This window comes from Orcinus orca, chromosome 10 (assembly GCF_937001465.1).
Source record: "Orcinus orca chromosome 10, mOrcOrc1.1, whole genome shotgun sequence".
NCBI classification, from domain to species: Eukaryota; Metazoa; Chordata; class Mammalia; order Artiodactyla; family Delphinidae; genus Orcinus; species Orcinus orca.
Window position 1 is genome coordinate 86,707,188 of NC_064568.1, and position 26,827 is coordinate 86,734,014.

Here is a 26,827-nt window from a genome sequence, read left to right on the forward strand (position 1 = left end):
TGGATTTAATGAGCTGCTTTTTAAAATTAATATTTTGTTTTTAATTTAACATTTTTATGAGAAAGTCTCAGTAGTAAATCATAGTAAAATGTTTATAGTCACGCTAAACTTTCCTGCTTACAAAAAGAGCTTCCACTTAATACATATCTAATATTTCCATAAAGTATTTAAAACTGGGCGTTAACTCTGTTATTTTTCTTTTTATTTATCCTGGTAAGTTCCAATCAGTTTCAAACACTGAACACATTCAAATATGTTTTATAGTATTATTTTAAAAGAACTTTTAATAATTGTGGTGTGAAAGTATCCTTTAAACAAGATCGTTGGGCTTAAATACTGATTATTAGCAATTACCTGAATGTATCATTCATTAATTATTTGGTAACTTTTCTTACTTAACATTAAAATTTTAACATATTTAAAATATTTTAATGTTACTAAACTAACACATTGATGTACTGAAACTAGGAAATGCTTTCATTTCAGCCGTTCTAGTTGCAGAAAGGCTAAAAATGCACAAGCACTAGTTTGCCATTTCTGTACGGGAAACAGATTCTTATTTATTACGAGCTACACACTAATGACATGACTGCCCTACCTCAGCAGCTCTGCTTTCATTTTTTAGGCAATAAAATTCATAAGGGATAAGTGAAAAATAATTGAGGAGCATTTTTATTTTTACTAGAGTGTTTGTTATTGCTTTGCTGTGTAATATACACTAAAATGTCTATTCATGATTCAAAGAAAAAAGATTAGAGCTGAATTGCAGTGTAGTGTGCATCCAAGCATCGAATTTGATCCTCGGTGTAGTAATTGAATGAGAGCAGTATTGTGTATCAAATTTATCCTCGCTCTTTAGTTTGTTAGCAAATGGCTTTTATTACGAAGGTTTTAGGGTAGGGGAGGACTTAAAAAAATCGAATCCCTTTTCTTCTTTCTGGCAGATGTGGGTATCTGGAGTGGTGTTTTTTTGTACATTGTAGGGGAGGGAGAGAGAGAGAGAGAGAGGTAATAACATTTAGAGATGGAAAACAGGAGGCAGAGGACTTGCAGGAGGTTTTTGGACCACTGCCTTCACAGCAGGAGGAACAGGGGGTGTCTCAGCTGCCTGCCCTCACCCAGCAAGTACCTGAAGGAGTCAGAAAGGGGATTTGCATGGGCTACTGCCCCAGTATTCTTTCTAGACCATAGTTTTTGGACACATGGTGTATTAGTTGCCTATTGCTGCTGTAACAAATTACCACGAACATGGTGCCTTAAAACAGCACATGCTTATTATCTTAGTATTCTGGAGGTCAGAATTCCAAAAGGGTCCTCACTGGGCTGTAATCACAGTGTTGGTGAGGCTTTATTCCTTCTAGAATCTCTAAGAGGAAAGTTTCAATTCTTATCTTTTTCCAGTTTTTAGAGGTTGTCTGCAATTCCCTCGTTTATGGCCCCCTTCCATCTTCAAAGCCAGCAATGGTCAGTCAACTCCTTCTCACATCACATCACCCTGACACTGGTTCCCCTGCCCCTCTCTTTCACTTACAGGGACCTTTGTGGCTGCATTGGGTCCACCTGCATAATCCAGGATAATCTCCCCATCTGAAGGTCAGCTGATTAGCAATTCCATCTGCTACCTTAATTCACCTCTGCCATGCGATGTAATATATTCAGTTTCTGAGGATTAGGATGGAGACATGGTGGGGGGGCGGGTATTATCTCACCACACATAGCCTAATTTATTGATCCCTGTGTAGGTGTACTCCAGTCTTCTTTCTCTTCACCCCTCTTTATCCTCCTCCTCAAAATGCTGTACTGCCGGGCTTCCCTGGTGGCGCAGTGGTTGGGAGTCCGCCTGCTGATGCGGGGGACATGGGTTCGTTCCCCGGTCCGGGAAGATCCCACGTGTCGCGGAGCGGCTGGGCCCGTGAGCCATGGCCGCTGAGCCTGCGCATCCGGAGCCTGTGCTCCGCAGCGGGAGGGGCCGCGGCAGTGAGAGGACCACGTACCGGAAAAAAAAAAAAAAGCTGTACAGCCAAGTGTGGCCAGATTGGGGCAACACAGAGAATTAGTGGACTGGGCTAGAGGCTTTTAAATTGTACTCTCCTTACATTCTATCTCAATGCAGCAAATATTTTTGAGTGCCTGCTGTTTATTCTTTCAACAAACACCTTTTGAACACCTGTGTGCTGAGCTCTATTACATGCTAGCTACAGAGCAGTGAACAATATGGGTGTGGTACCTGCTCTCTTGGAGGCTGCACTTTGGTGGAGACTGACAAACACTAAAACACCAAATAAACAAGAAAAATATCAGGTAGTAATAAGTGCTAGTGAGAGAGTGTGAATGTGATAAGTGCTAGTGAGAGAGTGTGAATGACTGGGTGACTCCTTGAACTGGAGGAGGGTTTCCTGAGATCTGAATGAGAAAGAGCAGCTTACCTTGGGAAAAGGGAGGAAAGAACATTCCAGGTAGAAGGTGTAAAAAGGGCAAAGCCATAAGGTAGCAATGGGTTTTCTGCTGGAGAAGCAAAATGTACCTGGAGTTTAATGGCAAAGGGAAATTGGTATGAAATGTGGTCTAAGAGGGAGTTCAGGACCAGAACACATTTCTGTAAGCCATGGTAAGGAACTTGGATTCTATGTATGTTGGAAAGTGTCAGAGTTTCCAGGTAATTTTTATAACCTATTAATATTACTTGGCTTTTGTGTGGTGAATGATTCAGAGGAAAGCAAGAGTAGAAGAAGAGGAGCACTAATTTGTAAGCTGTTGTAATAGCCCATCCAACAGATAGTGGTGATTAAACCAAGCTAATAGTGGAGCTGGAAATAATATTCACATATTCGGGATATATTTAAAAGGAGATTGAATTGACAGGCCAAGAATGGAATGGATATAGGGAGTGAGAACAAGATGGAAATAAGGATAATTTCCAGATTTGGGGGTTGGGTGGAGGTACCATGTCATGGGATGAGGAATATAGAGGATGAATAGTTTACAGTGGGGACCTGGAGTTCTCTTATGACCATGTTAAGTTTGAGATGCCCATTAGACATCCAAGGCAAGTTGTCAAGTTAGGGAATAGGTTATATGAGCTTGGGGACCTATGAAGAGGCTGGTATATTGAATAGATTAGAGAGTCGTTGACATATTAATGGTATTCAAGCCATCATCAGGATGAGATTATCTAAGAAGCGTGTGTAAATAGAGAAGTAGACTCACGATATAGCTCTGGGGGTACTGCAACACTTAGAAGTTGAACAGACAAAGATAGGTTGACCAAGAAGACTGAAGAGAAGTATCTGTTGATTCTGCTGAAACCAGAGTGAAATGGAGAAATAGACAGACAGACAAATAGATAGGTAGACAGAAAGAGAGAGAGAAAGATCGCTTATATTAAAAGCTGCTAAGAGATCAAGTAAGATGAGAACATAAAGGTGACCATTATGGTCACTGATTTTGACAAGAGCAGTCTTTATGAGATGCTGCTACAGAGGTTGGACTAGGTGTGGGGCTAAGTACGTGGGTAAGGGATGGAGGCAGTGATTTTAGACAGCTTACCATGAGGTGTTCAGCTAGGGTGGGGCATTTTGAGATGAGAAATCATTGCATTATCACTTTTTTTCCAAAAACCTACTTTTTCCTACCTATAGAAGAAAAGTTTATTTTTCTATGATGTACAGGCATTCCATTATTACATTTACAATGTACAATTAAATTTAGAGGAAGCAAAATTGCTAAGACTCAAACAAGAAATAATTTCATGAGCAGTTGAAAATTATGTTAAAGCTTATTATAAGGGGATTAGAAGAAATCTTGAATGTGTGCCAGACGATTATTGGCACACCAAAATTTCACAGATGGACGGTATATGGCAAAAAGGAACACTTACCTGTTGACATTGGGATCGAGTTAAGACTAAACTTCTGTTTTTATGAAAATCCTGAGGGACGCTAAAACTAATCATGTGTCCCATTAGAGGCTAAACCCCCTACCCTAGCTGGCAACTACCCTTAGTGAGTTGTGGTTAGGACGTCTGAGCTATTTATAGCAATAACTATACAACGATTGCGCATAACGATTGCTGTTATGATCTAAATTTACTGTGCCAGTTTAGACGAGCAGTCGTAATAAAGGGAAAATGTAAGGTTTTGAAGTGCTTGCATAATATTGCCCTCGATGAAAAACTGAATATTTTTGTAAAAACTTAAATTTCTTGTGTAATCTATCCTTGCAAGAAGGTGTTTTAAGTTTTTAATGTTGCATCTTTACCTTCTTCCATGGAGTGTGTCTTTAGTTGCTTTTTTGTGTGTGATTTTCTTTTTTTAAATTAATTTTTAGTGGAGTATAGTTGATTTACATTGTTGTGTTAGTTTCAGGTGTACAGCAAAGTGAATCAGTTATACATATACATATACCCACTCTTTTTTAGATTCTTTTCCCATATAGCGCATTACAGAGTATTGAAGAGTTCCCTGTGCTATACAGCAGGTTCTTATTAGTTACCTGTTTTATATTTAGTAGTGTGTATATGTCAATCCCAATCTACCAATTTATCCGCCCCCTCCCCTTTTTAGTTGCTTTTTACTGTGGCACTGACAGAAGGGGAACATATTGTATCGTTCAAATTCTTTACCATTGTATTTTGGCCTTGCTGGCAATCCTTTGGTGTTAATTTCCTGGTTTTCAGGCCTGCTTTTGAACTTTCATCTTGAGCGTTCACATAACTTTGAACACTCATCATGAATGTTCATCATATTTTTGAACATTCACATTGGCTCACTGATCTTGGCCCTGGATGAAGTACAGTAGTTCCCCCTTACCTGTGGTTTTGCTTTCTGCAGTCAACTGTGGTTTGAAAATAGTAAATGGAAAATTCCAGAAACAACAGTTCATAAGTTCTATTTTACTTCTTCAATTTATACATTTTTAGTTTTGTGTTTTACATCTTTATTGGAGTATAATTGCTACACAATGGTGTGTTAGAGGGTGCAAGAGGGTTCCCTTTTCTCCACACCCTCTCCAGCATTTATTGTTTATAGACTTTTTGATGATGGCCATTCTGACCGGTGTGAGGTGATATCTCATTGTAGTTTTGATTTGCATTTCTCTAATGATTAATGATGTTGAGCATTCTTTCATGTGTTTGTTGGCAATCTGTATATCTTCTTTGGAGAAATGTCTATTTAGATCTTCTGCCCATTTTTGGGTTGGGTTGTTTTTTTTCTTGATATTGAGCTGCATGAGTTGCTTGTATGTTTTGGAGATTAATCCTTTGTCAGTTGCTTCGTTTGCAAATATTTTCTCCCATTCTGAGAGTTGTCTTTTCGTCTTGTTTATGGTTACCATTGCTGTGCAAAAACTTTTAAGTTTCATTAGGTCCCATTTGTTTATTTTTGTTTTTATTTCCATTTCTCTAGGAGGTGGGTCAAAAAGGATCCTGCTGTGATTTATGTCATAGAGTGTTCTGCCTATCTTTTCCTCTAAGAGTTTGATGGTGTCTGGCCTTACATTTGGGTCTTTAATCCATTTTGAGTTTATTTTTGTGTATGGTGTTAGGGAGTGTTCTGATTTCATTCTTTTACATGTAGCTGTCCAGTTTTCCCAAGCGCTGTGTTATTAAATCAGTAGCCAGGGGTGAGGAGAGGCTGGAAAATAGCCCTGCTCTTCTGGGTCAGCCTTGTTTTGGTCACTGAACCTTTTCCCAATGAAAATATAGAAGAAATGGGGGCTACAAAAATCTTGTCAATACAAGGGGAATCAGAATACCTACAAAAAATAATCTTCATTAGGGATTTGACTGTAATTTCAACATTCAGCCACACGATGTCACAATTGGATTTTGATTCTCACTGTGTATTTCTCTCAAATAATAGATGAAGGCGTTTTCAAAGCTGGAGAGGAAAGATCAGAAACGCGGGGGGCTGCAGAAGTCCAAGAAGATGAAGATACTCAAGTTGAGATTCCACTTGACCAGGTAGTCTCCATGCCTTAAAAATATGTGTAAACCAAATACTATTTTTCTTTCAAGTTTTGTGTTACCTGCCCTGTGCTGTTCTTATGCAGATGCGAGTTAAATGCTCTCAGGTGCTAGCTATGTGGCTGAACGACCTTAAAAATAAAACAAAACAACTTCAGTCCTTCCTCATATTCCCACAAAGAGGAGCCATTTGGACAGAGTCTTTATTGTTACAGACAATGGTATATCTTTAATAAACAGCATTGAAGAACGAGGTGGGTTGGAGTTAGGTATGAGAAACAGAGGGCGAAAGTTTGATACAAAAAAGATTATTGGCTTGGGCGTTTTTAATCTAGAAAAAAGTCCTCCATTTAGAAAAGCAGTTTAAAAGTGCCGTTATTTTCTCTCCTTTAGGGTCCTTGAAATGGCGATGGTTGGAATTTGTTTTTTGTAAAGGAATTGCTTATATAAATGCAGCTCAAATATTTGCTAAGTGTGTATTGATTTTCTTTTTAGGCCAATGGGACACTGTACTTTTAGGAGTGTGTGTGTACACACATGTGCTTATAGAAGGAACTAAGTAGTGTTCATTCTGGCTAAATGATACAAGAAATAAAAGTTGTTTAGGCTTTTTAATAGAATTCAATCAAGTTTCTTACAATTCTAAGTGGAGGATTGGAATTTAGGTGAGGAGGGGGAATTCATAATCCCAGGCTCAAGGGAATACAAAGTCACCAGGAATTGCCACTTTTTTCCTATTATGTGATATTTCCTTTTCAAAGAGCAAACCTCACAATCCAGCAAATTCCATAGTTGATGTTCTCAGCTGTATTTGTCTTAACATTGCAGCAGTGAAATTGCTGCCTGATTATTCCACCGGCATTTTCTGTAAAAGCATCACCTTCCTGATGAAAAGCTTAATGTGTTAAAAATCACACAGATTTCAAAAATCCAAGTTATTATCCAGGATTAGCTGCAACTAACAATTTTTCATAAGCTCCAGTTATAGGTATTTTTTTTTCCCCCTGAGGGAAATTGGAATTTTAAGTCTTCGGTGAAGCTATAATTAAATATTATATTTTAAGACAAAGAAGAGAAATCATCACGTATGTACAACACCTAATAGCAGCAGAAACCAAGACTAATTTATATTCCAAAGTCAAAAATACCAAATATCAAGAGAAAGTCATAGCATTATTACCAAAAAGGAGATCTCTTTGTTAATCACTTAGTTTTGAAATCTGTGATCGGTATTTCTTTACTTGTGAGTTTCATGATCACCAGGAAGGGGAGGGCACGAGACGAGTTGATCCCTGATGATACTTGAACAGCCATCCAAAGTGTCTGCAGAGCTTGATTTCTTATTTGACACAAGAGTGCTAGCTTATTAAAATACAAGTATGCAGGAGAGACAGATTAAACAGATTGGTAGCGCTTCCCTGGTGGCGCAGTAGTTGAGGGTCCGCCTGCCGTTGCAGGGGACGTGGGTTCGTGCCCTGGTCCAGGAGGATCCCACATGCCGCGGAGCGGCTGGGCCCGTGAGCCGTGGCCGCTGAGCCTGCGCGTCCAGAGCCTGTGCTCCGCAACGGGAGAGGCCACAACAGTGAGAGGCCCGTGTACCGAAAAAAAAAAAAAAAAAAAAAAACAGATTGGTGAAAGCTGGGCAATATCAACAAATTGAGGTCAGTTTGAAGAAAAGAAAACCAGGTAACAAAAGGTCAGAATTGCTTTCTTCTTTGACCCTATTAGTAATAGAGTTAGGATTGTTTAGCTTATGGGGTTGGCATGAGATGCTTATGAAGTCAGGTCTTAGAGTCATTCTCTCTGTGGCCTGGTGGTCTTTTGCTCCATATCCTAAGCAGCTATGTTATAAATATTGTGAAAAACCAAGTGAGAGTGTGGAAAAATTAGTGTAAAGCTCCATTATAGTAAGAACCACTCTGAGGGCCTGTAATAGTAGCAATAGCTACTCTTTATTCAGTACCTACTGAGTGCCAGGCACTGTACTAGGCACTTTCTCATATAATTGTTATGACAACCCTGTGAGATAGGTCTTATCACCTTCACTTTATGTATGGAAATAAAGTAAGCTCCTATGGGTGGAATTACATGTCCAGGTTTGTACTGTTAAGTAGAGGAATGGGGATTTGAATGCAGGTGTGTCTAACTTCAAAGCACAGGAGTGATCTGGGGAAGAGTATTAAATGCACTCCTCCCCCACAAAAGCCAATTATTAACCCAAGGAGGGGAAAAATTCCTGCATGAGAAAAGAATTATTATATACTGCTTGGCGCAGCTGTAAATGATACATACATTTCCTTTCGGGCCATACCTACTTAACTTCTTTGAACTTGTTTCCTATCATCTAAATGGTTCTTGTTGTAACTTTAGTCAAAGTACCACGAAGAAGGGTGTGTGTGCGTGTAGTATCATGTGCAAATTGGCCAAGTACTTTATCTATGCCTGAAAAGCAGATCAAGTTTCAGAAGTAAATATTAAGGCCTCTGTTGAGAGGCAGCTCTCCATGGATCTCTTGTGTTTTGCATGTTTTGTGAGTAGAGGCACAGATTGCCTTTGTTCTCGACTGTTTTTTCCAGGATGTTTGTGTAGTGAACAGCCTCCAAAGACAGAGATCGTGACTTCCTCTGGAGCAGTCATTCTCAGCTGGAGGTGATTTGCCTCCAAGGGGCTATTTGGCAATTTCTGGAGACATTTTTGATCATTATAAGTGAGGGAGTGCTACTGACATCTAGTGGGTAGTGGCCAGGGAATCTGCTAAATATCTTGTAAAGCGCACGACTGTCCTCACAGCAAAAAATTATCCAGTGCAAAATGTCAATAGTGCTGAGACTGAGAAATCCTGGTGTGGAGCAAAGGCTAGGTTTGTTGATGGTCCAGTATAATAAAGATAATGTCTCCCTAGAGTGCAAAGGTCAGGCACGTTTACTATCCATTATAAAAGATGTGCCATTGAATTGTATACTTAAAACTAGTTAAAATGGTAACCTTTTTTGCTGTGTTTATTTTATCACAATGAAAATATTTGGAGAAAAAAGATTTGGGTTCTCTAAGCATGGGGTCCTTCCCCTGTAATGTAAGCCACCATGTGTATCACCCCCTTCTCATTGCCCTGTGGAAATGGGGCCTCAGGGAGTGGGTGCAAATGCTGATCCTCTGGCTACTGCTATTGCTGTGAGCAGTAAAGTCCTTTGTCTCTGACCCAGTAGTCTCTTGTCTTCTGCCAGCACCCATGAAGAGATGGCAGGCTAATGTGTTAGCTTGTTAAGTATGGAAAAATTTCAGATCTTCCATAGTCTTTCATAGCCTCTACTGATCCCATCTGGCATTGTGTTTATGTGTTTAAGTGTGTGTAATGGGGCACTGTGGACTAATTTCAGCTAAAAACATGTTTGAGCTCTGTCCCAAGGTCTAGACTCTTAATTTTTTGGAGACAAATGAATGATCCTGGATCTAATACTACGTCCAAACCCATGGGAAACTGAAGAATGTCACATTCTTTTATAGGTTTGGGGAGGCCAGAACAAATACCTTTTCTCAGGGGAGAGTTTAGGTCTCATAAGAATAAAGTACTCTTTTAAAAATTAATTGTTTTGCATGCACATTCTAAATCAATCTGGTTTCCCGTAAGCAGTGAAGCAAGTGCCTGATTAACCAATATCTGTGGCTATACCTGGCACCAATGACTTATGTGTCATTGTGTTCCATTTATAAACTGATGCTTTTCCAAGCTAAGGAGGCAAGAAATGAGACCGTTCCATTATAGTTAAGTAAACTGCCTCTAGTAAGTAAAGATCAGGCAGGAGAAGCCACCATCTCAAAGACACAGGCAAATACATACCTATAAAATAGGCAAAGAAGCAATTATATTTTGGATTTTGTTCCATTTGAGAGAAGAGAGCAGAAGATGTGGATAGTAACTTCAGCGTGGTTTTGGATTGTTTTATAGCTTTTTCCATCCACTTGTAGTTGATTTTGAGTAGTAATAAAATGAGAATTGCAAGATGTTTTTATGCTAAGTAGTTTCATTAAATAGCATTTAAACCAGCGTCATGAACACAGGAGCAGTGAAAGCTTTCTTTTTTTTTTTTAAATTGGAGGTTGTGGTATATATTATTTTCTTATTTGTTGATTGATTTAAAACGTAATAAATCCTTAATAACAAAGTTACACATGTACTCTTTTTAAAAGTCAACCAATCCAAGAAAAATTATGACAAAAATTGCAACCACTTGCCCCAGCTTTCCCCGCCTGGATTCTTCCTGCTCTATAGACCTAACCGATTTGAGCTATTAGCTGTTTCTCATGGAATAGAGAAATATTCTTGTGTAATATTTTTTCCTCCTCCCTATTTTAGTAATTGCCTATGTTTTTTCCATTTGCTTAGTTTTCTAAGTTTTCATTTGATTAGTTTTCTATTCTCTGTAGTCATTACCAAGCCATCTCCAAACTCTGCCAGAACTGTTGATCTCCTCTTGATGTACTCAGATGTACACAGTGATAATAAATCTCAATTTGATCTTTTTCTCAAGGCTTTCGATCATCTGCCTCAGGCTGGTTGGTTGTTCTTTGGATCTACTTTTCAGAGTCATCCTGGTATTTTTCTTCACCATTATTTTGGGAATTTTTTTGCTTCTCCCGTGGATGGATTCCCTGTTTCCTGGGTTCTACATCTTCCTCTTTCTTGGTTATACATTCGTTGTTTTTGTGGAGCTCACCTCTAGCAGCTGCCTCAGAAAAGCTTCATGGGAGGAACTTTTATTTTTTGAGACTCTGCATGTCTGAAAATGTCTTTTTTTTTTTTTCTCTAGCAAACTTGACTGTAAGCATGACTAGATATAAAATTCTAGGTTAGATATAATTTCTCTCAGAATTCTGAATGTGTTGCTCAGTTGGCCTTCCCATCCAGATTTGCAGTTGGGAAGTTTGATGTCATTCTGTTTCCTGATCCTTTGTAAATAATCCTTTTTCTCTCTCTGGAGGCTGTTAGGTTTTTTCCTTTGTTCCTGGTGTTCTGAAAATTTCCAGTTATGTGCCTTGGTGCAGGTCATTTTACTTATTCGACTGGGTACTCAATGGGCTTTTTGCGTTTTTTTTAAGATTTATTTATTTATTATTTATTTATTTAATTTATTTTTGACTGTGTCAGGTCTTAGTTGCAGCCGTGGGATCTTCGTTGAGGCATGTGGGATCTTTTGTTGCAGCGCGTGGGTTTCTCTCTAGTTGTGGTATGTGGGTTTTCTCTTCTCTAGTTGTGGTGTGCAGGCTCCAGGACACACGGGCTCTGTAGTTTGTGGCACGTGGCCTCTCTAAGTTGAGGCGCGAGCTCAGTAGTTGTGGCTCGTGGGCTTAGTTGCCCTGCAGCATGTGGGATCTTAGTTCCCTGATGAGGAATCGAACCCACGTCCCCTGCATTGTAAGGCAGATTCTTTACCACTGGACTACCAGGGAAGTCCCTCAATGGGCTTTTTTATTCTGAAAATGTTTGTTTTTCAGTTCTGGAAAAAATTGTTGAATTATGTCTTAGATAATTTTCTTCTATTTCTTTACTTTCCTCTGGAACTGCAAGTATTCAGATATAGGACCTCCTAGATTGATCCTCTACTTATCTCTCCTACTTTCCACCTCTCTGGATTTTTTTCTATTTTCTCAACTTTAAAAAAAAAATCAACAAGCTTCAGGGTTTATTTTCCATCTATTGATTTTTTTCTAGCCATCGTGGTTTTAATTTTTAAGAGCTCTTTCATATTCTCTGAATGTTCCTTTTTATAGCATCCTATTCTTATTTTATGTATGTGGTCTCTTCCCTTATTTCTCCAAGGATTAACCTATTATTTTAAACTTTCTTTTCCAGAACTATGTTTGTTTTTTCTGTTTCTTTTTTCTTTCTATCTTTCTATCTCCATGATCTCTGTCTCCATGTTAGAGGCTCTCCTTGGTTGTCTGGTTAGATTTTTTTTTTAATTGCAATATATTTGACATGTAACATTGTATGAATTTAAGGTGTATGTCTGGTTAGATTTTAGAAGGAAGCATTAAGGAAACTCTCTGTGTACAGGCTGAGCTCCTCAGGCTGGGGATGTTTCACTGTAGAGTGATTCGTTTTGCCATTTCATTGGCGTACCTCCAATTTTCAGTATCTGTGTAGTTCCTTTGGGTTGGTCTATTTCTTTTGAGTGGAGTCTTTCAACCTCTTGCCTTAATGGTGTAAGCCTGGCTGTGAGCACTTTGGGATCTGACTGTGGGAAGGTGGCCTGGGGACCTTAAGTAAAAGACTTGAAGTAGAGAGATGTATCCTTCTGAGTTTCAGTACGGTGCCCTTGTTCTCACTGTGCTTGAGTGCAGCTTCCTTATAGTTCAGTATCTTTAAAGAATAAACCTCATTTATTTCTCCAAGGTCAGCAAGGGGATCTTGGGAGTCTGCCTCCTTCATTTAAAGACTCTAAGCCAATCCACCTATTTTTAGTTATATCGATACCTATGCCCATTCTTCCAGAGACAGGTGGTGCCTCCAATCCCCAAGCCTTCTATAGGTTTTTTCAATGTGCAAAGTTTGCTTCTTGGCTTCCCCTCCCTACAGACTCAAATTTTAGCTTACTTGGTTCTGCTGTTAATCGGCCCCATGTCCAGTGCCTTTACAGTTTCCCAAATTCTGTGGCTGTTTCCAAAATTCCAGTCTTCTGTGTCTCTATAGCTTCATCCCTTTTAAAGTTGCCCTTACCTAAAATTTAGAGGGAAATTGGAAGGAAGCTACAACCCCCCCCCACACACATTTGTTCAGTCTGCTGTGTTTAACCAGAAATCTCTTTCACACTAATTCATCACTGTGAAAATAAACTGTCTTCATAGAATCTGCAGTAGGGATGATAAACTGGCAGCCTGTGACCAAATCTCCTATGAGAGAAACTTTTTGGCTGGCCCAGGGCTTACAATATGGAATCTCTTTAGTGGGCGTGTACTCTTCAGTTTACTGCAGACCTCAGCACTCCCTATTACCTCACACCTGTCCTGAATTACACATTTATGTTATTTGCCCAGCCACTGGGGGCATTTAAGTTTGTGATGATTGATCTACACATATAGAACACAATGCCATTTTAAAGAATCTGCAGCCTAGAGGCTATAACCAGAAGCAGGAGGTTTGAAGTCCAAATATGCCCATTGACATATTTTGTCCCTTCTGGAGAACCAGCAGTCACCGACAGTTTCTCTTATGAAGGGTAAGCTCAGTGGAGAGCTTGTTTGTGTTACTTGTTCATGTTCATGTGTAAAATACACAGAAAGATAAAGGAGGCTGCTTCTTTTGACCAGACCCCTAAATCTATTTCAGTGAAATGTATTTATTAAAATCAGAATTAGGAAATGTTCAGAACCAGAAAGGAGGCTGGAATAAACTCCTTGCTTTGCCATTGAAGAAACAAATCCCCATACTATAGTGGGGAAAGCCATTTTCCCACAAACACACAGCCTGCTGGGGGCTGGGGAGTCTACACAGGCACCCAGGGTTCCTGGCTTCCAGTCTGGTGCTCTGTCTCAACACTTCAAGGAAGGGAAATGGGGAGATTAGGGGCTTCTAATTATCTCACAAACAGATTCCATCTGTGCGGAGGGCTACTCAGCCTCCACTGCCTTCCCTGAAATGAAAGGAATTGCGTGCAAACAGTATTTTCACCATTCTCTACGTTCAGGTCACCTCCTCTTAGTGAATCATGTTCGTGGTTGGTGCTATAAGCATCACACACAGTGGGAAGAGCTAAGATGAGGATGCTCTGGCTTCTTAACTTCCCTGTGCATCATCAACAAGGCCTTCTGTGACATCACCTTTGTTGATTTGTGTTTAATTGATGGAATGGTGTTAAACATTAAAACATAGCCTTCAGCGATTTCTGATGTAAGCGAAAGAAAATCAACATTTACTTCTAAAGTGAGAAGACTTAATGGGGCAGTTTTTTTCTAAGATGACTAAATAGCTATATAAATATAAGTTTTCAAGGTTTTATATCTTATTCTATGAGTGTTGTGGGAACTTGTGGAGTTCAGCGGGCCTGGGTGAGCCAGCTCTCAGCAGGTGGCTGGCCAAAGCTTCCCTCTCCCTGTGTCCTTAGAGGGTCATGTCTGTAAATAGAACCACCCTTTTTTGTAGGCCATTGTACTTCAAACCACATTAAACCATTTTTTCCCTTCTGTGAATGGAAGCCTCTGAAAGCTGAAAACGGGAAGCAGTACTTTGCTGTCATGAAAAATTGAAACTGATTATTTCCAAACACCTCATTCAGCTTGGGTAGGAGATGATTTTAGTCTCTATGGGAACAGAAATAAAAACAAGTGTAGTAACTTCCTTACTTTCAACATCTCTGCCTGAATTCTGCCATCAAATCCACAGAAACACCTTCTATCCAAAGCCTATAACAAATCCTACTCCCAAATTTCAAAGATAGCAAATGCTTCATGGAGAAATGGACATTTAAGGTAGTATTTTCATGTGTGTGTGTGTGTATGGGGGCGTTCTGAGCTCCAGTTTCTAGGTCTAGGGTATTTCAGGGAGGGAGACCTGACAGGTAAGAATGAGGAGGACAGTTGGGTGGTTAGGTAGGCTCTCTTGCCTAGAAAGTTGTAGCGTGTGCTGTTATCTCAGATAGCGAGGGTCTTAAACATTCAAATATACTCCTCAGGGAATTCTGATATAAATATAAGAAAAAGCAACATTTATTTTCTCTTAAATTTTTTTTTAATATTTTATTTATTTTTGGCTGCATTGGGTCTTTGTTGCTGCACATGGGCTTTCTCTAGTTGCTGTGAACAGGGGCTACTCATTGCGGTGGCTTCTCTTGTTGTGGAGCACGGGCTCTAGGTGCGTGGGCTTCAGTGGTTGTGGCGCGAGGGCATATTTGCTCCGCGGCATGTGGAATCTTCCCTGGCCAGGGCTCAGAACCCACGTCCCCTGCATTGGCAGGTGGATTCTTAACCACTGCACCACCAGGGAAGTCCCAACATTTACTTCTAAAGTAGGTGGGACATCAGTTGTACTGTCTGTTTAGATACCTTTTCCCATTTCTAAATTTTGGTGCCGCTGTTACTGTCAAAGGTGTGATGCGAGTTTAAAGTGTAAGTCACTTGAGCAGCCTCATCTGTCTGTGAAAATACCTTCCAAGTAATTGATGCTTCTGATATTTTGTGGCTCATTTCCATATGATTTCCATATTCCATCTTCTTTCCTCTTACCACTCAGGAATCCTGAGTTAACCTTTGTAACTGCATGCATATTCTCTAGAAAACCTGAATACTTATGGTTTCCCCTGAGCCGTCCCTGCTAGGATGCAGACAGCAATAATAACTACCAGACCTTTTCTGTCTTGCCATACAAATCAACCATTTTCCCAGGATGTCCCTTACAAAATAAATAGTAAGATATGCACGTAGGCAAATGCAGGCAAAAAGTCACTTGGAATATCAATGCTGGTGTCATGTTAGGGAGAAAGTCTGGTGTCACTTTTCTAGTAACAGTATCAAGAGCAGTTGCTTATGATAAATAAAGTGCTTTTTAAAAGGTAAACGTCTCACCTTTCTTATAAACACTTCTATGTTTAAGGGTACGTATTATCTGTAATTGTACATATATGTGTAATATGTCTGTTAATCTAGCCGCACTCCGGACGTTCTTGATGTCAGTGTGGCTTTGAGACTGGAACCATCTAAATGATTTGTGCAATCATTATATACATCAGTTTAGTGAGTATATAGGAGAGAGTATAATGAATACCCTTTCTTGACTCCAGCGAAACATAAGAATTGTGCTTTATACAGAATATAGTATTGCACAATTACTCATAGGAATGAGCTAGTCCTGAAAGTTCAGGATGGAGAAACAGTGTCTACCTGAAAACTGGTTCTCTTAAAATTTTAGTCACAAATTGACTAAATTCAACATAAACACCAGGGGAGAAGACCTTTAAGCACAGGTAAAAATATCTTCCTGGTTTATCGCCTTGGCAATGATGTGTTTCTTTTTTATAAAGTGACTCCTAAGAAAGAGTGGCAGGGTGATGTAATTAGAATAAATCTTGTAGAACTGTCTTTATGGCTAAATATCATTCTGTCAACAGTCAGTACTATTTTCTCCCAGTTTTCAATAAAATTCATACTTTTTAAGTTAAAATATGACCTTCATCTAACGAGGCATAATTACAATTAGAAATTTTAACCAAAGATGTCTTTTAGGGGTGGTGGTGTATTTATGACCATACCTGTGTTACGTGTGGTTTAGAGCCTCACCAAGTGTCACCTGGGGACCAGCAGCATCAGTAGCACCTGAGCTGCTGGAGATGCAGAGGCTCAGAACTGCTGACTCAGAATCTGCATTTAACAGGATGCCCGGTGATGGAGAGGCATTGGCTTAGAAGACACAAGGCTGGGAGTAACTATTTAACATCGTGTTGAGTTTGGGATGTTGCTCTGTACATTATCTTGGGGAAATAGTACAGTCCTGTGGTCAAAAAAGCATTCTTATCCCTCTGTCACTATTGGTGGGCTTTTGGACAAGTTTACCTAACTCTTTATGCTTCAGTTTGTTTATCTGCAAGTTGGGATGAGAATAGTATTTTCCTCAAATGGTGGTGAGGTTAGTTTAAATACGATTAGGCAGGTGAGGTGCATGGAACATAGGACCAGGTCCCTGGAGAGCGCCCAACAGACGTGAGCCTTGTCACCATCATCTGTCCTTTCCTGAAGGCACATACTCTGGTGGCTTTTATCTGTGGGAGGCACATTTGGGTTTAATTCAAGACAGTGAATTACAATCCTGTGGGAGATGTGGTGATGGACACAAAGATGAAGAAGAAAGAGCCCTTGCTTCTAGAAACTTCCAGAAGGCCTCCCTAGAGCCAAGGTTATTTCCCCATTATTCCACAATCATTCCAAACATCGTTTGAGGCATCTACGTACTCGATAGCAATTCACGTTCACAATTTTCCTTTTTTTTTTTAAAGATTTTTTTGACATGAGCCATTTTTAAAGTCTTTATTGAATTTGTTCCAATATTGCTTCTGTTTTATGTTTTGGTTTTTTGGCCGAGAGGCACGTGGGATATTAGCTCCCTGACCAGGGATCAAACCCGCACCCCCTGCATTGGAAGGCGAAGCCTTAACCACTGGACTGCCAGGGAAGTGCCCCACGTTCACTATTTTCATATCAAACATAAGTAGGGGATAATGGCACACTGTGATCAGAGTTTGACAGGTGTTCTGAGGGCGCAAATCAGGAGTGACAACTGCCTGAGGGGACCAGGAAGGCTTCGAGAGAAGGTGGGTCTAACGAAGGGAAGGAAGAGCCTTCCGGGTAAAGGTAGGAGAAACAGGATGAATAACTGGCTACTGCCAACCTGTCATTACAACTGAAGACAAAGTCGTGCATTACCTAAATGCATATACTCATTTACGGAGGTCACCCTTTTTTGGTATTTACTGCTGGCACATTTGTATTACTTTTAAGAGTGAATAGAGTTCAGAAAAAATAAAAGCTATTGGATGGTAAATTTGTTGTGAGAAGTGCATACCAGGGAACTCAGAAGCAAAGAATAAACTAAGTAACTAAAAGCAAGGGTGATTAGTTTATGAAAATCACACCTAACCGTCTCATTGGACCAGAAGTTGAACATCAGCCTGCATATTAACTGTATTAACTAAGAAGGGCAAGATAATTGCTAAGTGTCTTGATACATTTTGTTTGTTTGTTTTCATGTGAATGAGATTTAGAAGGGACACTGCTCTAAGTGGCCCACTAGAATACGATTTCATGACTGTAGTGCAAATCCTGTATTATACTATTTCATCAGACAACAGCCTCTCAACTCTTTCCATCCAAGGGCAAGAAAAATGGAGTGGTAACGATAATAAACATATATATACACACACACATATATGTATATATATATATTTGTAGCTTTTTCAGTTTATAGTGGTCTTTCATGTGCATGATCTCATTTGGTCCTTACTGCACTTCTGTGAGGTCATTATTATCCTCAGTTTCCAAAGGGTGAGGTGGGTTCACTAGCCTGAAGCTGCAGAGTGACCCCTGCCTTCCCAACAGACCACGGCTGCTTCATTTCGCGCAGCTGACATCACCATTGTAGAAAACATCAGCAGGCAGAAATTTTGTCCAGGAACCCCCACCCCTGCCTGGCGAGCTTCTTCAGTTATGAACACAGTCTCTTGGAATCACATGAGAACTGGCTTCTGCAGGAAGGAGAGGCAGCGTCACATGTGGGAGCTCTGCTTCCCTTCAGTGTAAAAGGGACAGTGTGATTGGACCTGGGAAAGAGGGTTCTTCCCTTCCTGCTTCTCTTCCTCCTTCCTCACTCTCTCAAGTTGAACTTGCGATGTCTAACTCTTACCTTTTCCATCCATGTCCCTGTCCCTTTCTCCCCACACCCTCCACCCTCGCCCTTTTGCCTCCTGTGTCCACTTTTCTCTGTCAACATTGCAAACATCATCGGAATCTTGTAAGGTTCTTTGAGGTGCGGGTGGAACGTGGGTTCTGTGTACACGTCACCCCTGGCTCACTGCACTAACACTGGCGTCTGGCTGGCTGTGACTGTCCCTGCTTAGCTGGGCAATCAGGCAGGGCCAGCTAAACGGGCAGAGGCTGAGAACTACTTGGGAATTTTGAAGAAACTAAATAGTTGCAAAGTTTTGTTTTGTTTTGTTTTTTGGTGGGGTGGAGTGGGAACACATTATTCAAATATAGTGTGGCTATCTAATAATGGACACCCACTCTCTTATGGAAGGAGTGCTGTTTTATTTTTTTTACTTCTTTGTAGGCCCTTGCCACGGTATAGATTTTATCTGTGTGCGTGTGTATGGGTGTAAAACTCAGTGTTCCTTCTGGGGATGATTTGATTGATGTATACACTGGAAACATCTTTAATAATTTAATGCTTGCTTCAAAGGAGATTACACCAAAAAGCGCATTGCTTTTCATTTATTCATTACAGATCTGTCATAGAAGCATTTTTTTCTTTCTTTCTTTTTTTTGTCCTGAATTGTGTTGTAGTAATAATAAATTTCGTACTACACTCAGGATATTTTAAAGGATTATAAGCCTTTTAACTAATGTTACCATCTTATTTAAATTGATCAAATTGGTATTTCAGCCCCATAATCCAGCATTTCTTAAAGTTGAGCCAACCAGATGTGGCTTCGTTTGATGGCTACTAAAATAGCTGTGCTGGGAAAGTCTAATAGAAATAATGGGATGAAAGCATAATACTGCTTGTTAGTAGTGGTGGTAATAACAGCGAAGAGAACAGAGCTGAATTTAGGGCTAGGTGTCTCCATCCTTAAAAAGAGATTAGGGTATATCCCAGCCCAGCTCTTTTCATTAAAGGGGGGAAGAATGTATATGTGTTTGGGGATTGGGAGCAAAGAAGGGGGTAGGGTGATAGACTTAAAACTAAAAACTAGAAACCAACACTATCATTCTGTAACTTTTAGGTATAAATCCAGATATCAGTAAAGGAAAACAGACTTTTTCCCATTTAGACAGCCGTAGTCACCTTAGCAGACTTTAGCAAGCTCTTGTAATAGATTCTCAGAGGCAAGGGACATATCTATATTCCTGAATGGTTAAAGTAAAATTTGAATTTTCTGGTATCATTATTAAAGAGTTTGTATTAAAAATGCTGTATAACTTCTCTTTAAAACCAAAACCCAGGGCTTCCCTGATGGAGCAGTGGTTGAGAGTCCGCCTGCCGATGCAGGGGACATGGGTTCGTGCCCCGGTCCGGGAAGATCCCACATGCCGCGGAGCGGCTGGGCCCTTAGCCATGGCTGCTGAGCCTGTGCGTCCGGAGCCTGTGCTCCGCAACGGGAGAGGCCACAACAGTGAGAGGCCCGCGTACCGCAAAAAAACCCCACAAAACCCAAAACCCAAAGTTGCTTTGAATAAGGCAACTTTAGGCACAGTAAGGATTACAATTTCTAGAAGTGCGATACACGATTATCCAATTTTCAGAGGTAACTTGCACAGAAATCTTTTTGCTCTCATTGGCCGTTAGCGCTGTAGTATTTCTGGATTTTCGTTATGTCCTGCTTCAAGTACTCTGCCTAACAATGTTTATAATGTTCCTTCCCTAGATCTACCAGTCTTTAATAGAAATCCAGAAATGTTTTGTTTTCAGGTCAGTAATTCTTTAAACAATAAAAGTCATGTTGCCTACTGCAGACATCATATTTTCTGGCCATTGAAAGTATACTTGGGTGTGCTTGCAGCAGTGCTAGGTACATTAGCAACTGCTTGTGTTATTACTTTGAGAAAGAATATAGGACTTTGGGACAAGACCACCTTAACCCTGTTGGTTCACCTGGGGTGTGATGCAGGCAGCGTTGAGGGATTTCTCACTTTCCTCATTCATATAATGGGCATCAGAAGCCTGTTTCGTAGGGTTCTTGTGAGGGTTTTAGGAAATAATGAATGTATGAATGCTGAGAGTGACATTCGGCACATACGGGTGACGGGTGCTTGGTGTATTTGCTGCCTGTCCTTTGCTCTCCACCTATGGACACCATTCACGCAGTGCTGTAAAAACCTCAGTGCCCAGACTGTGTGGGATGTGCCCCAGGCTGCCACACCCCACCCTGAGTTACTGCTCCTTCCTCCTGCCCCACGATCGCTGTGATGTGCTGCCGTACCGCTCTGAGCTCTTTGATGTCACAGTCGTATTTGTCTCTGAATGCCTGGCATCTAGCCCAGCACAAACAGCTGCTCCAGGCCCATTAGCTCGAGTCATGGTGCCTGAGAGCCCTCCAGTGTCTCTTAGAGTCCCCCTGTGAGTATCCCCTAAAAAATCCCTCAGGGTCACCAGCAAGGGAACTTGCTGTCTCTTGGTCCAAGACCCCTGAGCCTTTTCATGGCCTCTTCTGATAGGTTAGTGGGGAGCCACCCGCCGTGTTTCTCTGAGTTGGCTCTTTTTTTTTCTCTGTAAATTTTTTTTAACATCTTTATTGGAGTATAATTGCTTTACAATTATAAAGCAGGTGTGTTATTTTCTGCTTTATAACAAAGTGAATCAGCTATACATATACATATATCCCCATATCCCCTCCCTCTTGCGTCTCCCTCCCACCCCTCTAGGTGGACACAAAGCACCGAGCTGATCTCCCTGTGCTATGTGGCTCCTTCCCACTAGCTATCTATTTTACATATGGCTCTTTATTCTAACTCTCTCCCACCCAGCGCCCCCTCTCTGTCCCAGTGTCTTATTGAGGAAGCCTCTGGACCTCCTGGTGCTGCCGGTTCCTTCCCTGGGTCCCTCAGAAGCCCTTTCTCCTCAGTGACATAAATGTCATCTTTGGCCCCAGACATTTCCTCTGCTCTGTTTTCACAATGACAGTGCCCACCCTGTCCCTTGCCACACTCTACTGTCATCACTTCTAGTGCCTCTGCGTCAATGCTCTGCCGTCTTTGTTCTCTGCATTGAGAGAGGGTGGGACAAGCGTGTGGAGATGGGAACATAGTGTTTTCCCCTTTGGAAATTGAAAAATTTTCTCACCGTCATTCATTTAGGTCTTATGCATAAAAACCAGAAATCCTTACCAAGCGCTGTGGGTTTCATTTTATAAATCTCTTGCCTTTTCTTTCCACATCATCTGGCAGATCCATCCCCTCCCACCTTTAGTTTCTGTCCAGCATTTGGCCTTCCTAAGGGCCTCCCCCTGGGCAGCATGCTTAGGGATCACTAGGGCTCTACGCAGTTTGACATTAAGCAACTGAATGGAAATTTGAAAGATGCAGAAGCACTGTACTATTATTTAATTTAGTCTTTGATGACATCGTCTTTGATGACAAACACGATGGTTATTGGAATATTTTAAGAATTCATTTTTTTAACCTTCATTTTTTTAAAGGGCATCTTTGATATCATGTAATCAAATCTGAGACTTTATGTTGGACAGAGTATAAGAATTCATGGTTCTGCCTCTTTCCTCTTCGAAATAACGTTGTGTTGAATTTTATCCTGAGTTTTTTTAGTCTACTCTGCTCCATTTCCTTCCTTCTTTACTTCCTAAACTGAGAGCATTATGATAACTTTTATAAGAAGACCATTAATAGTCCCATAATAAGAATTTGGGTAGTTAGAGGAGAATGGACTTCCAGAGTTGGAAGGGAGGTCAGAGTTAATTGCACCTCAAACCTTTGTTTTACAGATACCAGGGGATTAACTGACCTGTCCAGTGTCAGATGACTAGAAAGAGGCAGGAGTGGGGTCCTAACATAAAACAAATTCTCTTTCTACCCTATCCTTTAAAAAACTCATGTTTTATTAAGGCCAATGAAGAAATATGGTAGGTCCAGGAAAGAATGTATTATAACAAATGGGAAGATATTTTAATTTTTTTTTTTTTTTTTTAGGATCATGATGTGCCAGGTGCTTTGCTAGGCACTGTATGTAACTTATTTAATCTCCGTGGAAGTTTTATTATATTCTCATTTTACAAGTGGGGAATATGAAGTTCAAAGAAGTTAGGTAACAGCCAGTAAGTGCCTGGCCAGGACTTGAACCTGGGTCTTTCTCTCTCCAAAGTCTTGGCTCTGGAACTTGGCCTCCTGTTCTCTTTTAAAACAGACTTACATGTATCTAAATAACAGTAAAAATGCCTAGTTTATAAAATACTTGAGCGTTTCTTATTTTTTATAGAAAGAATATATAGTTTCTTGGCCTTGGATCTGCAAGACAATCACTTTTTTTTTTTTTTGCGGTATGCGGGCCTCTCACTGCTGTGGCTTCTCCCATTGCGGAGCACAGGCTCCAGACGCGCAGGCTCAGCGGCCATGGCTAAGGGCCCAGCTGCTCCGCGGCATGTGGGATCTTCCCGGACCGGGGCACGAACCCGTGTCCCCTGCATCGGCAAGCGGACTCTCAACCACTGCGCCACCAGAGAAGCCCTCGACAATCACTTTTTGTTATTTAGAGATATATAGTCAACTCTCTTAGGTATTGTATGGAAAGCTGTCCATGTTTATTTTTAGAAAACCAGGCTTCACATCCTGGCCATCGCCATTGCCCTTTTTCATACTTAGAGATTTAAATACATACCAGACACTAGTGGTGGGGATGATAATCTCTCCACAAAGAATTTTTTTTTACCTCCTCCTCTGGGCCACTAGACATTGGCCAAGTATCCTGCAGTTTAGTTTTCTCTTTGCCATGGGGATTAAGAACATTGATTTTGGAGTCACATGGTTCATTTTCATTCTGGCTGTTCCACTTACAAACAGTGGAATCTTGGGCTAGATACTTGGTCTCCCCAGACCTTAGTTTTCTCACCTGTGAAATGGGAATAATACCAACCTCACAGGATGATTGTGAGAATTAAATGAGAAAATATTTGTGAAGAGTGGTATATTTGTAAAGGTTAACACAAGATATACTGTATATATGCAAATGTAAGGAAGTTTCACTTGACAGTAATATTATAATTATTACATTATTATAATGTGCCATGGAAAATCTCTGTTATACTTTCTATTTTTATCCATTATTCCTTTTGATCCATCAGAGGCCAGCAGAAATAGTAGATGAGGAAGATAGAGAGAAAGAAAATAAGGAAGTGGGACAGAAGGAAGACTTTTCAGGAATGAATGGTGGAGTTGAAGAGGAAGGAGACGGGGAGGCTACTGAAGCTCCAGAGCAAGCAGAGGAGATCCTGGATCACAGGGAGGAGCAGGCAGGTCCTGCTCGTGTGAGCAGAGGCACCAATGAAGAAAATGGCGAGGAACTGGACCAGGTTAATAATGAGCTTCAAGAAGCAGTGGACGAGGAAATAAAGTCTCAAGGAGCTGGCAGTGGATGTGAAGAGGTATTCTATTGCTTTTGCTCACTTGTGTGCATGTATGAAGTTTGTGTGTGTGTGTGCATCTGTGCTCACACTTAGGGAATTATTCAAGCACTTAGGACTTGAAAGCTATGGCACTTCCAGGATTCCATGGAACAGAGTTTGAAAACCAGCTAATTCTAATCTTACCCCCTTAGTTTTCAGTCCAGTGGGTAAAAGACAAACTGTAATGAGATATGATTAATGTATGAGAAATCCAAGGGGGCAGGGTTGCTGTTCCAGAAGCTGCCTTTATGTTTTCATTTTCTGTCCTCTTATCTACTCGATGGTGCTTGGTACCATAGTCACAAAGAATTTGTGAATTCTAGTACAAAACTAATAAAAGACATCTGGTATGGGGCTGGATTATTAATGTGACATGAGAGGAGAACTGCATTTTACTCTTCTCTTTTCTCTGAAAATGCTAAAATGAAAAGTATAGGTATGTTGTTGAAAAGAAAAGCTCAAAAGGAAATAAAGAAAAAAATTGAGAAAAATAACACCTGAAGCTCAAGAGGGGAGTCTGTGCCCTTTAAGCACATGGTGGGTTATGGTCCCAGAAAGGGCTTCTGAACAAGTAAAGTTTGAGATTGTCATGTCCACTGGGTGATGATAGACTAAACAACATAGGGAACCCAAGGAACTATTTTTAGTTGAATATTTATAAGATTAAAGGCAATAGTGAGTCATTTTTCCTTTGTAAATTTTATTGCCTCTGTAACTAAAGAGCTAAATATCTTTGTTTTCATCTGTTTTCCTCCAGGCTGACTTGGACCCTCAAAGACCACCAAAGCCAGAAGTAAAAATCACCAGCTCACAAGAAAATGATAACAATGAACAAAACAAGAATAATCTGTTATAGCATGGATGATTTTTAAAAAGAGAGTATATTGAGTATAAGAAAAATTAAGGGTTATAATACTCGAATAATAAGCATACAGTTATTGCTAAACATAATGTGACAATATGGTTGAATACTACCTACTGAAATTTAAAATTAGAGGCCAAACTAATGGGAAACACTAGATAACTTTGAATAGCTACTAAAGCAGAGTGACTTTTTATGAGATGTGTTTTAAAAAGTCATTTAGAAAAATTAAACAAGAGTAATAGAGGGGAATTTGCACTGGAAGACAATTGGCCACTTGTCTTTGTAAAGATGAAAAAGAACAAGATCATTCCTGTTCTTGGTAAGTGAGATTATTAGATGGCAGCTTATGCTAAAGCACTTATCTAAGAAGGCACAGAATTAAAAAAAAATGATAATAGGAAAGCATGTACTATTTTTTTTAAAGCAATAAACTCTTGAATAAACAAATTGCAATTTAGTTTCAGAGATAATTTGAAGATGGCAATAGATTGAAATGTTTCTGTGTCTTGTTGACACTCCTTTCTTTCTTCCTCCTTAGCCAAAATCCACCTTAAGAGAACAAAAAGGAAAATGCAAGGTATTCATTTTGGAAGGAGGAAGTATTCATTCAGTGTATTCCTGACAAATATTGTCATGCCCCTCCCTTAACTGCTGCAGGTTTTAATCCTTATGGCTTTAATGACACATACTCAGGAAGGAATTATAAAGGAACACCCAATTATATCACTGAGCCTGGCTGGGTGTTTTGCAAATTCTTGTATCCTATGGATTTTCGTTGATCCAGTCTACCATTACCAATAATACTCCTCTCTTCTCCTTTGCATTATTGTTCAATATTAGAAAACTCAATATTGGCTATTCCAAAGATTGAATTTTCTCCAAACAGTTTTTTAACAAAAAGAACAAGACAGCATAGTAGAAAAAAAGTAGGCTATATGAAGAGTTTGTTACTCCTCAATTTCTCTTGCCTTTTGCCTTATTTCTATTAGGACCGCCTTGTCATATTTTTTCCCCTAGGGGTATCAGCAAGTATTTATTTTCATGGTCAGTTATATTTAGACTTTCAAGCAGATTCCTTTCTATATAATTAGAAGCTATAGGATAGAAATTGTTGAAAAAAGTTTAAAAATTGTCATAATGAAACCAGTTCCTGATTACAGTTTTAGGGGTTTATTAACTCAAATTGCCATGTTAGGTATATATGGAGAAAAAAATAATCGTATTAGTTTTTTGAATTCTTAAGAGATGATGCAGTTCTTCCTTAAATATAGAAATATGTTTTTCTCATATTAAAGAATATTTTTGTTAATTATGTTTGTTATAAATTTGAAATTTTAACTTCTTGTGCTTTCATAGAATTCATTGTTAATGATAAGTTTAAAAGATTTTTTTCCCCTCCAGGTTTCATAACCAATCACTTGGAATCAAAGTAGTTACATAAAGCACTTAATAATACTATAGAAAACTGGTGTATTTTTCCTAGAAGCTATTTTAATGTTTTCCACAAATAGGAAGTATATGCAGAGAATGTAATGTAACAGTATTGGAAAGAGATACTAATATAAGGGTATAGTAATCTGAGAGGATGATTATAAATGGGGTCCTATATTTCTAATATAAGCTCGAGATGGTGCTTTCTACTAATAGGCTTATTTTTTCAAATGGGACAATGTAAAGCATTGCAGACTATAAGCAACAATCTTAATAATTCTTGTTGCTAGGGAAATAGACTACCTGGTCTTTTAAATTCCCACACAATTACCGGGCCTGGGGTTAATTATTTCAAATAGTTTATAAAAATGTGGGATTACATATAAGAAATTATAACTGATTATCAAGGTGATTCTTTTTTCTTTCTTTAATGAGGATTTTCTCTCTCTCTCTTTTCCTTCTTCAATAAAGATATTCTGTCTCTTTTTTTTCCCTGTTCTTTGCTTCATCATATTTAATATTTAGGTTTTCAGGAACTTTTTAATAGTCATCTTAGTGAAGCACAATGTTACTTTAAATGAAAAACAAAGTTTGGTATTTTAAGTACACTTCAAGAAGGTGATAGGCCACAATACCTGTAGCAAAAAATTAAAAAATTGGGATGTAATACTTATCTTTTATGTGCATATTTCACCA

At 39.7% G+C, this 26,827-nt stretch overlaps 1 protein-coding gene and 1 long non-coding RNA gene across 2 annotated transcripts in view; one reads left to right on the forward strand and one right to left on the reverse strand.

The window, feature by feature from the left end:
* Positions 1 to 26,620, forward strand: part of DCDC2 (doublecortin domain containing 2) — a 148,361-nt gene extending 121,741 nt beyond the window's left edge. Inside the window, exons 8-10 of the mRNA XM_004273527.4 lie at positions 5,862 to 5,962; positions 23,515 to 23,814; positions 24,593 to 26,620. Coding sequence (XP_004273575.1) covers positions 5,862 to 5,962; positions 23,515 to 23,814; positions 24,593 to 24,691 — 500 coding nt within the window. The 3' untranslated portion in view covers positions 24,692 to 26,620. The remainder of the gene's footprint in view (positions 1 to 5,861; positions 5,963 to 23,514; positions 23,815 to 24,592) is intronic.
* LOC125965682 (uncharacterized) overlaps positions 1 to 26,827 on the reverse strand; it is a 667,016-nt gene that overhangs the window by 338,631 nt on the left and 301,558 nt on the right. The window lies entirely within an intron of this gene.